The sequence below is a fragment of the Thamnophis sirtalis genome, unplaced genomic scaffold, assembly GCF_051295495.1.
Source record: "Thamnophis sirtalis isolate CommonGarterSnake01/CBP01778 unplaced genomic scaffold, rThaSir2_p1.2 scaffold_5, whole genome shotgun sequence".
Classification (NCBI taxonomy): domain Eukaryota; kingdom Metazoa; phylum Chordata; class Lepidosauria; order Squamata; family Natricidae; genus Thamnophis; species Thamnophis sirtalis.
Window position 1 is genome coordinate 102,493,089 of NW_028261385.1, and position 12,037 is coordinate 102,505,125.

The following is a 12,037-nucleotide window of genomic DNA, read 5'->3' on the forward strand; positions in this document are numbered from 1 at the left end:
TGACTCGAGGAGGGGGAAAACATTTAGTGACCAAAGTTACAATGGCATTCAAAAAAGTGACTGATGACCATTTTTCACACTTAGCGACCATTGCAGCATCCTCATGGTCACGTGATCAAAATTTTGTTTGGCAACAGATTCATATGTATGCTGGTTTCAGTGTCCTGGGGTGACCTTTTGACAAAATATAAAATTGTTAATCAAGACACACACCCCACCCCACCCCCAGTCAATGGTGTCCCTCTTTACCAATCTGAAAATCTGGTCACCTTACTATTACCTCAAAGACCAAGGAAATCCAATGAAAAGAGATTTTTGCTAGTCATCTAGCAAGAACAAAAAGAAATCACCCTAATTGCTGCACCTAAACAGCAAAAATTTCTAGTACCAGTGAGTAATTATCTCATACTATACTCTATCTTCCTGCTTTCACCCACAACCTTTTTAAGTTCTATTCATCTTAAAATACTATATACATTTTAATAATTCCTGATACCATGAATATTGAAAAGAAGAATTCATCATCTATCTTCCAGATGGAAAATGCTCATACAGTGGGAAATCTGGATGGGAAAACTTTTAAGAGATTAATTTATCTTATATTTGGGGGGCTGTCTATCTCTAACCAGAGCATAGGACTATGAACTTGTTGTTTTGTATGACATTCACATTTTATACAAAAACACACACACTTAGAAATAATGATTGTGTAACATAGTCTACCTGTTCATCAACTGAAGCCTCTGGGAAGGAGGACAAGTGGAGAATATAACATCTCCTCCTGAGAAGTCATTGGATGACAGCAATTTTTCTACTCTACTAAAAAATGGTGGCCTTCTCCTTTTACCTCATTCGACTTAACAAACCATGTTGGGTTCCAAAAAGCAAGGTGATTCTGCACAAAGGAGAAGTTTCTTTTTTTCTTCAAGTTCAATTTTAGAGATTTGAGGTTCTAGCCCTTCAGAAACGGCATTTTCCAACCTAGCTGCTCCTCCTCCCATTAAGGAAACAAAGTACGGATGTACAAGAGCTACTGGCTGTTTTTTTTTCTTATTCAAGCAATATCAGTTTTTTTTCTTTAGGGACAACATTATTAGAAATTTGTCATTCTCTTTTTCAATGCAATTGGTACACTATACCACCCATGAAAAAGTAATGTTATATTCACAAAATATTATGCCTTTACCTTCAAAGATATGAATAAACTCTTCAAAGCCTTGAGTCCACGTTTCATTTTCTGAACCTGGAATACTTGTTTTTAAGAACTGAAAGATTGTTTTGAGCAAGGTCACTAAGAAACTGATGACAATATATTCTGTCACAATAAACTGGGAGAGAAATGAAAGATATTGATGAATAAAAAAGTCTGAAGTGAAAATTATAGGACAATATAAGATAATAAGAGATACCTTTAGGGACTCCCATTAGCTCAGAATGCATTCACAATTGACCTGTAGACCTTCACACTTACAGTAATTTAAATTGCGGAGATCTGTTTGCTAAATCCCTCAACATTCGAAGTCTGAAGAGGTCTCCATGGTCATGTGGCCAGCATGACTAAACACCAAAGGCACATGGAATGCTGTTATCATCCCACCAAGATGATCCCGATTTTTCTACTTGCATTTTTACATGCTTTTGGACTGTTAGGTTGGCAGAAGCTGGGAGAAGTAACGGGAGCTCACTCCGCTATGCGGCGTTAGGTATTTGAACCGCCGAACTGCCAACCATTCTGATCAACAAGCTCAGCATCTTAATATATATATATATTATTTACATATATTATTTGCCCATAGTGAGTCTGTGCTTCTGGGAGGATATATATATTGCATTGCACTACAATGCTATTTGTCAACATTGTTATACAATGTATTGAACTAAAACAATCCTAGATTAAAGCTATATGAGAATTTGTCTAGAAACTAATTTCTAATTGATCTTTCCTTTAATAAATTACATTCTCCTATTTCCAGGAGTTCATCCTGTTGCCTTTGAAAATATTCTATTTTAAAGCCTAATTGGTGAGAGGGAATTAAATTGCACATGAGTGTGTCTCAAATACATGTTTCTAAGAGCACATGAAGGTGTTGGGGGCCCTGTCATCACCTTTTGGTGCAGGTCCCATTGTACTTTCCCAGAATCAGTTAAACCCTTGAGTCAAAATAGGTACAATTCACATGAATAAACATATAGCTTCACTTGAAAAGAACAAGAGGAGAGAATAAAATGTAATATTCTCATATACCTACATTAACAATAACTTGGGATAAATTAAATATTAGAATTTTGCTCAGCGTGCAAAACGTAGCATGCATTACAGCTTAGCTTCAATAATCAATGCCTGTTCTTTAGACTACAAATAACAGCTGATCCCCAGAATGCTTTCAGTTCAAAGGTGATTTGATTGGACCAAAAGCAGCAGTGACTTCCTTGTAAAAAGCATCACACGTGACCCTGCCTTACCATGTAAAGACATATGAACATAACAACAATTGTGCTGATTATTCTGCCAGGGAATTTAAAGTAGGGGTCCCATTGATATAATTTTCTCTGAAACCAGTTTTTCTGGGGATTCCTGTTGGTAGATAAAAATATAGGGGTTTTAAGTAACAAAAAAATCAGCTGTTTTGCATGTCACAGAAAAAAGCCTTTTCTTTCTCTAAATTTGAAACTCTTGTCATTACTTTGCTTACTTCTATGAACAGAACCCTTATTGTGAGGGCCTTTATCCATCTATGTGGCTGGATTGTAGACGATGGGGATTTATGAATGAGAACAAAAACAATGAATAGGATATGGGTGATCAATGCTCTCCCCCCCCCCCCCGCCAACTACTTTTGCACAGTTATCTCCATTTGTGAACTTTCCTGCCAGCTTCCCACAAGCAAAGTCAATGAGGAAGCTGGTAGGAAGGTTATAGGTTGATCTGGTAAGTAACTCACATTGTCCCCTTCACAGGCCACTCCTACATAGTCACTATCCCACCAAAAGCAACACCAGTTATTTGCTGCTGGTCTAATTTTGGTCCACTTGAGACTCACTTAATAACCTAATTTAATGCTGGCAACGAGGAGTGCTGGATTGTTGATGCTAAGCAATGCAATCACATGATATCATGTTTTACAACATGACTCAGTGATGATTCCAGTCCCAATTGCTGTCATTAATTGAGGACTACCTATAAACAGTATTGTCAAAATATTTCTCTCTTCATCAGAATGTCACCAAGAATCAAAGCATCAAAACATGACACTTTGTCAGCAAGATATTATGGGTTTTACTGAGGCTCCTGAGGGTTCAAAGGTTAACATGTTTATTCTAGGGTAAGCTTTTCAGCAGTACAGTCCATATTCCCACATGCATACATGCATCTGATGGCTGTACTCAATCAAACTTTAAGCCATGGTTAACCATTAGGGATTCATGAGATTCCAGATGCTTTACTTATCATTTTATGGAATGTGAGCTCATATTAGGATTTTGCTCATATTAGTATTAGCCTAATACCAAAAAAAGCCTATTAGTCTAGTACTGAAAAAAAGAAAAAAGAATTGTCAGAATATATCAAAGAAAAAATGTCTCCTCACCCAAGCACAGGCTTTCTCAGCAACTGCTGAACATACTGCAACTGGTATTCTTCTACAAAAGAATCTTTTTCCTATATTGTAAATAAAGTGTCTTTACAAATCAGGAATTACAAACCTAGCATATGTGCATATATGTGTGTTTATTTTAAGGGACACCCCCCCCCCCCAAATTAGACACATAATATTATTCCATATTTCTGCTACTGCATATAATGGACAAAGATTTGCATGGTTAGACCACTGCAAATAATGCAATGTGCCTAGTTGAATTGTTATTCAGAGCATATCAAGGGACTTAACACACTTCTTATGCTTTTAACTGAGACTTTAGGAAAGTGTCGTGGAAGTAGACCTTAAAACAAAAGCCAAGATGGCAGCAATGGAAATCAAGGACAGAAAGGACGTTGGTCTTACCTGAATGTCCATTTTCTGAGCGGAGGAGGGAATGGTCACACGTGGGTTTTATCACAGCCTGATTGGTCCAAGACTGAGAGGAAATCTATAAATACTGGTGCCTGTCCACTGTTAGCCCAGATTCTCGAACATGAACGGTACAACTGAAAGACAAGAAAACAACAACACAACAAACCCCGGGAACCCCCTGGGCCCTCCCCTTGGCCCCAAATGACAGAACTCAGGGCGGGTTGTGACCATTCCCTCCTCCCCTCAGAAAATAGACATTCAGGTAAGACCAACGTCCTTTTTCCAGAGTGGGAGGAGGGAATGGTCACACGTGGGACATACCCAAGCTAAAGTCCCAGGGAGGGAGAACAGAAACGCTAGGGCCCAAGGGGAGCCTAAGCCGCCACCCCCTGTAGGACCCTACGACCGAAGGACGCGTCCGCAGACGCGAAAGCATCCAGACGATAATGCCGGATGAAAGAGGTTGGAGAAGCCCAGGTAGCCGCATGGCAGATGTCTTCAAACGGGGCCGTCGTGGCCCACGCTGCCGAGGTCGCTGCGCTCCTGGTAGAGTGTGCCGTGATGCCTGACGGAACCGGTCGCCCTGAGGCCACGTAGGCCTCTGAGATGGCCTGACGCAGCCAACGGCCGATAGTAGCCGAAGACACCCTCAAACCCAGCGCCCCAGGTAGGAAGGAGACGAACAAGGCCTCCGACTTGCAGAAATCCCTGGTCCGCCGGAGGTAGATCCGCAGGGCACGACGGACATCCAGTCGATGCCAAAGATGCTCCCTATCATTGGACGGACCCGGGCAGAAGTCGGGCAGGACGATCTCCTGAGCCCTGTGAAAGGGGGTATTTACTTTCGGGACGAATGCTGGGTCAAGTCGAAGGACCACTCTGTCCTGGTGAAAATGACAGAGGTCGTCCTTGGAAGACAGGGCGCCCAGCTCGGATATACGCTGGGCGGAAGTGATGGCCACCAGGAAGACCACCTTCAGCGATAAGAAGCGCAAGTGCACCGAGTGGAGGGGCTCAAACGGAGCTCCCATTAAGGCCTTGAGGACTAGAGGAAGATCCCACATGGGGAATCTATGAACGGGGGGAGGCCTAAGATTAGCCACCCCTTTGAGGAAAAGCTTGACCAGGGGAGACTGGGAAAGGGAAGAAGACCCCGCCCCCCCCCAAGACCGAGGACAGAGCAGCCACTTGGCGACGTAAGGTGTTTTGCGAAAGCCCGTCCTCCAGACCTTTCTGAAGGAAATCCAAGACGTTGGGAATGGTGGCCCTATCGGGAGAAATGCTCCTGAGGGAACACCAGCGGACGAAGGCCGCCCAGGTGGAGTTATAAATGCGGGTCGTCGAGGGGCGACGGGCCGCCTCGATGGTGCAGATGACCCCGGAAGACAGATGAGCCCCCCTCAGAAGCCACCATTCAAGAGCCACGCGGTCAGCTGGAGCCACTGAAGCTCTGGGTGAATCAGGGCCCCCTGTCGTAAGACCACTTCCCCCTGCGGAATCCTCCACAGGGGAGCCACCGACAGCTGAACCAGGTCCACGAACCAGGGCCTCCTGGGCCAAAACGTGGCCACCAGAATGACCAAGGCCCCTTCCGCCACCACCTTCCTGACGGCCCCCGGGATGAGTGGAATGGGGGGAAAGGCATCCGTGCCCTCCGCCGAGCTGGACTGGAAGCGGGTGAAGAACCGCGGGAGCTGGGAGTTCTCGGGAAACGCAAACAGGTCCACCTGAGGGGACCCGAACCGTTGACAGATCTTCCGGAACAGCGACGGGTGGAGTTGCCACTCGCCGTTGTCCAGAGTCGCTCGACTGAGCCAGTCCACCTGGACATTGGAGAGCCCCGAGATGTGCTCCGCCACCAGAGACTGCAGGTGTTTCTCCGCCCATGACCCCAACTGCAGAGCCTCCAGCCAGAGAGCTCTCGAGTGGGTCCCACCCTGACGATTGATGTGTGCCTTGGTGGCCACACTGTCTGTCAGGAGGAGAACATGGCTCCCTTCCACCGAGGAGCGGAAATGACTCAGGGCCAGTCGCGCAGCCTTCAGTTCCAGCCAATTGATGTTGTGGCAGAGGTCCGTGGCCGTCCATCTGCCCTGCGCCATCCGAGAGCCCACCAGGGCCCCCCCACGCGAACAGACTTGCGTCCGTGGTGACGGTCACCCTGTTCGGCTCCCAGAAACAACACCCCCGCTGGATGGCCAGGGAAAGCCACCACGCCAGGGAGGCACGGACTCCCGCCGAGATGCAGAGAGCCCGAAGGGAGTTGCTCATTCGTCCCCTCTGAAAGGAGATGAGTTCCCACTGAAGGGGCCGGAGATGAAGCCTGGCCCACGGAACAATCCCTATGCAAGAGACCATCTTGCCTAATAACTGTGACAGAGAGAGGATGGAAGTGAACCGCTTTGTGCGAACGCCCTCCGCCAGCCGACGAAGGCTTACCTGCCTCTCCTGAGACAGGCGCACCTCCCCCAACCTGGAATCTATGACTGTCCCCAGATGCAGAATGCGAGTGGAGGGAGTAAGATGGCTCTTGTCGAAGTTTACCGAGAACCCCAGGGCCTGAAGGCTCCGAATGGTAAGACGAAGATCTGAGACAGCCTGAGACAGGGATCCCGCCTGAACTAAGACATTGTCTAAATAACATTGGAGCCAAACCGGCACCAATCGAAGATGGGCCGCTAGAGCAGCCAGGACCTTTGTAAAGGTCCGCGGGGCCAAGGCCAGGCCAAAGGGAAGAGCCCTGTACTGGTAATGGCGGGACCCGTGAGAGAACCTCAAGAACCGGCGATGAGCGGGCAGGATGGGAATGTGAAGATAGGCCTCCGTGAGATCCACGGAGGCCAGGAAATCGCCTTTTCTGATACCCTGTAGGATAGACTTGAACGATGACATTTTGAATCGCCTGTAAACCAGGAACCTGTTCAGGCGCTTGAGGTCCAGAATTGCTCTCCAGCTCTCCGGGACCACAAAGAGATTTGAGTAGTGGCCCAGGCCCTGTTCCCCTGCGGGAACCGCCTCCACCGCCTGAATTTCGAAGAGGTGGGCGATCGCCTGACCCATCAGGCGGCGGCGCTCCCAACTCCGGGACGGAGGGAATGACCGGAAGAGGTTTGGAGGAGTGGAGAGAAATTCTAACCTGAGCCCGTAACGAACTGTGGCTCGGACCCAGGCGTCCGACGTGATGTCGTCCCACCGGTCTGCATAAAGAGCGAGGCGGCCGCCGATGGGATGACTCGGGTTCGAGTCACTTCCCTCTGCGGTAGGGACGGCCGCCTCCTCCACAAAAGGGCCGAGCCTGGCCCTGGAATCGACTCCTGTCCTGAAAGGGCTGCCCCGAGAACTGCCTGTCAGAAGAGAAAGAAGTGAAGCGCTGGTTATAGCCGTAGCTAGGAGCCCTATACCGTTGCCTACAGAAGGGACGCGACTTGTTCTCCGCCTTCTTAGCCGTGGAGGGAAGGACCTTCTTCTTGTCCTTATCCTCCACTAGGATGCGAGTAAGGGCCTCCCCGAAAAGATCAGGCCCTTTGAAGGGGGCAGCCGCCAAATCCCACTTCGCCTTGTTGTCCATTTGCCAGTGGCGCAACCACAGGAGCCTACGGGAGGTGACAGAGGTGGCCAGGGCGCTAGAAGCAAACTTGACCGTATCCAAGGTTGTGTCAGCTGAGAACTGACACGCTGCTAAGATCTTGACCAGATCCTGATGGATCCGGTCTTCCTGTATGGGGATGCGCTCCTGAAGCTTCTTGAGCCACATGACCGTGGCACGATTAAAGTAGGAAGCCGAGGCCGCCGCCTTAATAGCCCACGCTGTGGTGTTGAAGTTCTTCCGCAAGGTAAGCTCTGCACGCTTATCCTCCGGCTTCATCTTATCCGCCGCATCGCCCGACACCACCGGGGAGGAGGACACCAAAGCGGCCACAGGGGTGTCAACCGTCGGGAGCTGAATGGCCTGAGCAAAGGTCTGCTCCACATTATAATGCCGATGGTCAGTACTGCCTGGAGAAGATAAATTGGAAGGCCTAGCCCACTGGTCAGTCAGCACCTCTAAAAACAAGGGAGGGGCAGGAATCTCCTCCTTGTTGGTGGCCTTGGCAGAGAACATGACCATGTCGGGATCCCTAGGGGGGGCACTGAGGGATCCCCAGTTCCGACTTTGGTGGTGTGCCTCGCCTTATCCAAGAGAATTTTAAACATGGCGGGCATAAAGAGGACCTTGGAAGAAGGCTCCTCCGAAACGGTGGTATTCTCATCATCCGAGAATCCCATCTCCTGGGGTAACTCCCCGCCCCCCAGGAAAGAAGCCTCACTGACCATGGAAGGAGAGGAAGCCCGAAACTGAGCCCTGCTCAGCCCCCCATGTCTAGAATAAAGGGAGCCTTTGTCTCACTGGGCAATGCCCCGAGTGATGGCTGCAGAAATAAGACGTTTAATCCCTTCAGGAAGATTATCCACATCCTCCACATCCCCATAAGTAGAAGCAGGGCCCTGAGGAGCTAACCTTTGGGGGGAACAGGGGCCTCTTGACGTACCCTCCAGAGGATTGTCTATGGGGGATGGAGAGCGCCCCCTCCTGGAGTAGGCCCGAGACCTACCAGGGGAGCTATATGAAGAAGCCGGGCTAAAAACCCTAAGGGGGGACCTGTCTGAAATAGGCCCAAGAGGGGACCTGGATCTGTCCCTAGATAAAGGCTTGGAGGACTGGGCCTGCCTTTCTGCCCTGGCAAAGGTCTTTTCCAGCGCCCTATGGCGCCTTGCCTCATCCCTAGTGGATGACCTAGATGGGTATCTAGAAGAAAGGGATCTCTGAGGGGGAGCCCCCCCCACCTCCTGATCCAAGGCCTCATCACTCCCAGTTGGGCCTGCCACTTGCCCCTGGGGAATCTCCGCTCCCTCATCCATGCCCCACTCACGTGTCCAACGAAAGGAGCAGGAAACCGGCCTCTAAAGTCCCACCTGAGACCAGGGCCTTAAGCCTGTGGGGAGACCTATGCTCAAGGCCTCGCACTAGGCCGCACTAGGCCCGAAGAGAAGGCAAGGCCTCGTGCACGTGGCAGACCCAAAAATGGCCACCGGAACTCCGTGCGCGGGAGAAAAAGGCTGCAATCGATCACCAGCAGCCCAGCCAGGCGTTTCCAGCCGGCGCCTCTTTAAATGCGAGCGGGGAGAGCCGCACGGCACCCACACACGCTCCCCTCACCCCCGCTCTGTCCCCACGGCAATCAAATGAAAGAGCCAGCAGCGCGGCCGCCGCCCAGAGCAATCAGCTGTAAGGCGGGCTGCTCGCGCGGTCCTCGAGGCTCCGAAGCTGCTTCTAACGCGTCTGCTGCAAAACGGCTGCTTCTAAGCAGCCTAAAAGGAGCTGGCACCCCCGCACCTCCGGGGGTCAGGCTGAGGCTCCTGGCCTGCGGGGGGGAGACTATCGCCCCACTGGGCCCTCCCCCAGCCGCCCGAGGCAGAGATCTGTCCCTTGGGGCCGCAGCAGTAGAATTTAGAATTTGAAAGGATTTAAAGTGCCCAATTAGCCAAATAGAATCAGATTGCAAGGAAAACTTACCCTAAAAGAAATCCAACTGACTAAACTACTCTAACAGACTTGGACCAGACTGAGAGAGAATCTGGGCTAACAGTGGACAGGCACCAGTATTTATAGATTTCCTCTCAGTCTTGGACCAATCAGGCTGTGATAAAACCCACGTGTGACCATTCCCTCCTCCCACTCTGGAAAATGAGTGGAGATCTTTTTAAGAACCCACAAGTTTCTGGATGTGATTATATCACCTAATAAAAACAATGGAATGGATAATACTGGATTATAACTGTGGAAGCCCTTGCAATAACTGGTGTCTCATCTTTTCTGCTGCTTCACAGTGTTTGCTACGATCTGTGTTATGCCCATCTGCTTAGGGCACTGTTGTTAAGTGAGGACTATTTGCAGTTTCTGTAGGAATGTACTGTATGTTTGGCATGTTGGTGTCTCAACAATGCAATGTATTTTGATGGTCACCCTATTGTTCTCAGTGTTTGTTTGACGAGATTGTTCCCGCTTAGGTGGCGGTCATCAGCCATTATTAATGGTAGTAACCTGAAGGAGAAGAACTGGAGTTTTAAGCAGTAATTTGACATTAACCTAATTTTGGGCATCTCAATTTCTAACCTAACAAGGGCATTGGCAGCACTTCAGGGTGCACCAAGACGAATCCTTGAAAATTAAGCCTGGTGTGCCTCAAGATAGTTTTTCTCAGCATACAGCCTCAACATTAAGACCAGTGTTATGGAGAAGGCGGGGCTTAGCAGTGAGAAGACGGAGTTTCAGGCTATTCCTGAAATTCCCCTATTCCGAAGGAAATTGGATGGTCTGTTTCGGACCCAAGCTGTCCCGGAGAAACAGTGAAAGGTTGGAGGAGATCCAGTGACCCCAGAGATGTTCGCCAAGTCTCTGGGGGGCTTGGAATTTAACCTCCTTTGCCAGTTCCTTCTGGTTACCCTATTTCTTAAATGTTTTAAATGCTACTTACATGGATAAAGGAAAGATTACTTCAACATCTCCTCTGACTCTCTTTAAGTGGGCTGTAAACCAATTTACTATAATTTGGCTCCTTACAATTTGACACTTTTATTGCTTGGCTGTGTTGGTCTAAGATCAGATCAAATCAGATTGCACAGCTCCCAGCTTGTTTTTACTTGCAAGTACCTTAAAGCCTCTAAAGGAAGAAATATTAGCTGCGTCATAAACATGGTGTCTATGCATGTTTCAAATGATTCATTTCAAATGATTTTCTCCATGTTTCAAAAGTTGTCTGACACGTATGATAGATTTGAAAAAAAGCTGGACTATTTGTTGTTTTTAACATCAAAATATGAAGAAAAAAGTGAGAACGTTGAATGTTTGAATGTTCCTGAAATACAAATGAAGAATGTCAGAAATGAAGTTTCTCAACTTGCTGACACGCCGGGCATCTGGTTTACTTCGGAGGGAGAAAGAGATGCAACGTTTGAAAGGGGGGCAGCCATACAGAAGATTTATTTCAAAAGACAGAGCGCAGGAGGAATGAGAAGCATTAAAGAATTTATACTTTATGAAACATCATTTGCAGAATTTCTGATACCACCACTGAGAATTAAAGACAAGCTGAAAAGTGCAACAAGCGTAGGACAACGATATTATATCAGAAGCATCTTAAGCAAAAAGGTGCGAAGATATTCCTGTTTGGACTTGCTTATAAAGACGTTTGGTGAACTTGTTCCATGAATGGCAATAGGATTAAGGAGGTTTTGTTATTGAAGAGACACAGGCTGATAGATGGAAGAATACAATTCAAAATTAGCTAAACCTAATTACTCTTATTTGTAATAGACATAGCTGAATAATAATTGATATTGATAGTAATGTATATAATGTGGAGTTGATATGATAAATAATAATTGGATATGAGAAGGGAAGGTTGGAAATATTTTTGGACCATATACAAAGGTTATTAATCACAATAATTATCACTATTAAAAAATAAAATAAAACTATATACAGCTAAATGTTAACTAATATGGGGAAAATGTTACGATATACGATATAATTACATAAAGAAGGGAGAATGATAATAAACTATATGCATGGAAGATGGAATTTTTGGTATTAAATATTATGGATGTTCAGCTAAAACAGGATATGAGGATTTGATGTTAATAGAGGATTTTACAAACAAGTAAATGAAATGCTAGCATGTGGTTATGGATTAAATCTTTGGCATAGTTAAGGATGAAGGATGTTTAAATAACTGCAGTCAACTAAAAGTGGAGGTATAATGTTGTCAATATGGTAAACATTTGAGTTAAGATATTTGAATTAATATGAATTAATGGAAGAGATGCACCAAAACATGTTGTAACCAGCTGATATACTTTTTTATAATATATACCTGTTTTTTTTCTCTCTTTTTTCTTCTTTTGTTTTTCCTTTTTTTCCCTGCCTTGTTTTTTGTTCTTTTTGTCTTCTCTGTGTTTTGGTTTTTTCTTTTCCCACTGGTGTGGGC

At 46.9% G+C, this 12,037-nt stretch overlaps 1 protein-coding gene across 2 annotated transcripts in view; it reads right to left on the minus strand.

Moving 5' to 3' along the window:
* Positions 1–12,037, minus strand: part of LOC106545793 (stimulated by retinoic acid gene 6 protein-like) — a 59,010-nt gene that overhangs the window by 11,188 nt on the left and 35,785 nt on the right. For both annotated transcript variants that reach the window (XM_087716329.1, XM_087716328.1), the window contains 3 exons: positions 3,588–3,658; positions 2,464–2,575; positions 1,187–1,328 (listed from right to left, as the gene is read on the minus strand). In XM_087716329.1, the coding sequence (XP_087572455.1) occupies positions 1,187–1,328; positions 2,464–2,575; positions 3,588–3,658 (325 nt within the window). The remainder of the gene's footprint in view (positions 1–1,186; positions 1,329–2,463; positions 2,576–3,587; positions 3,659–12,037) is intronic.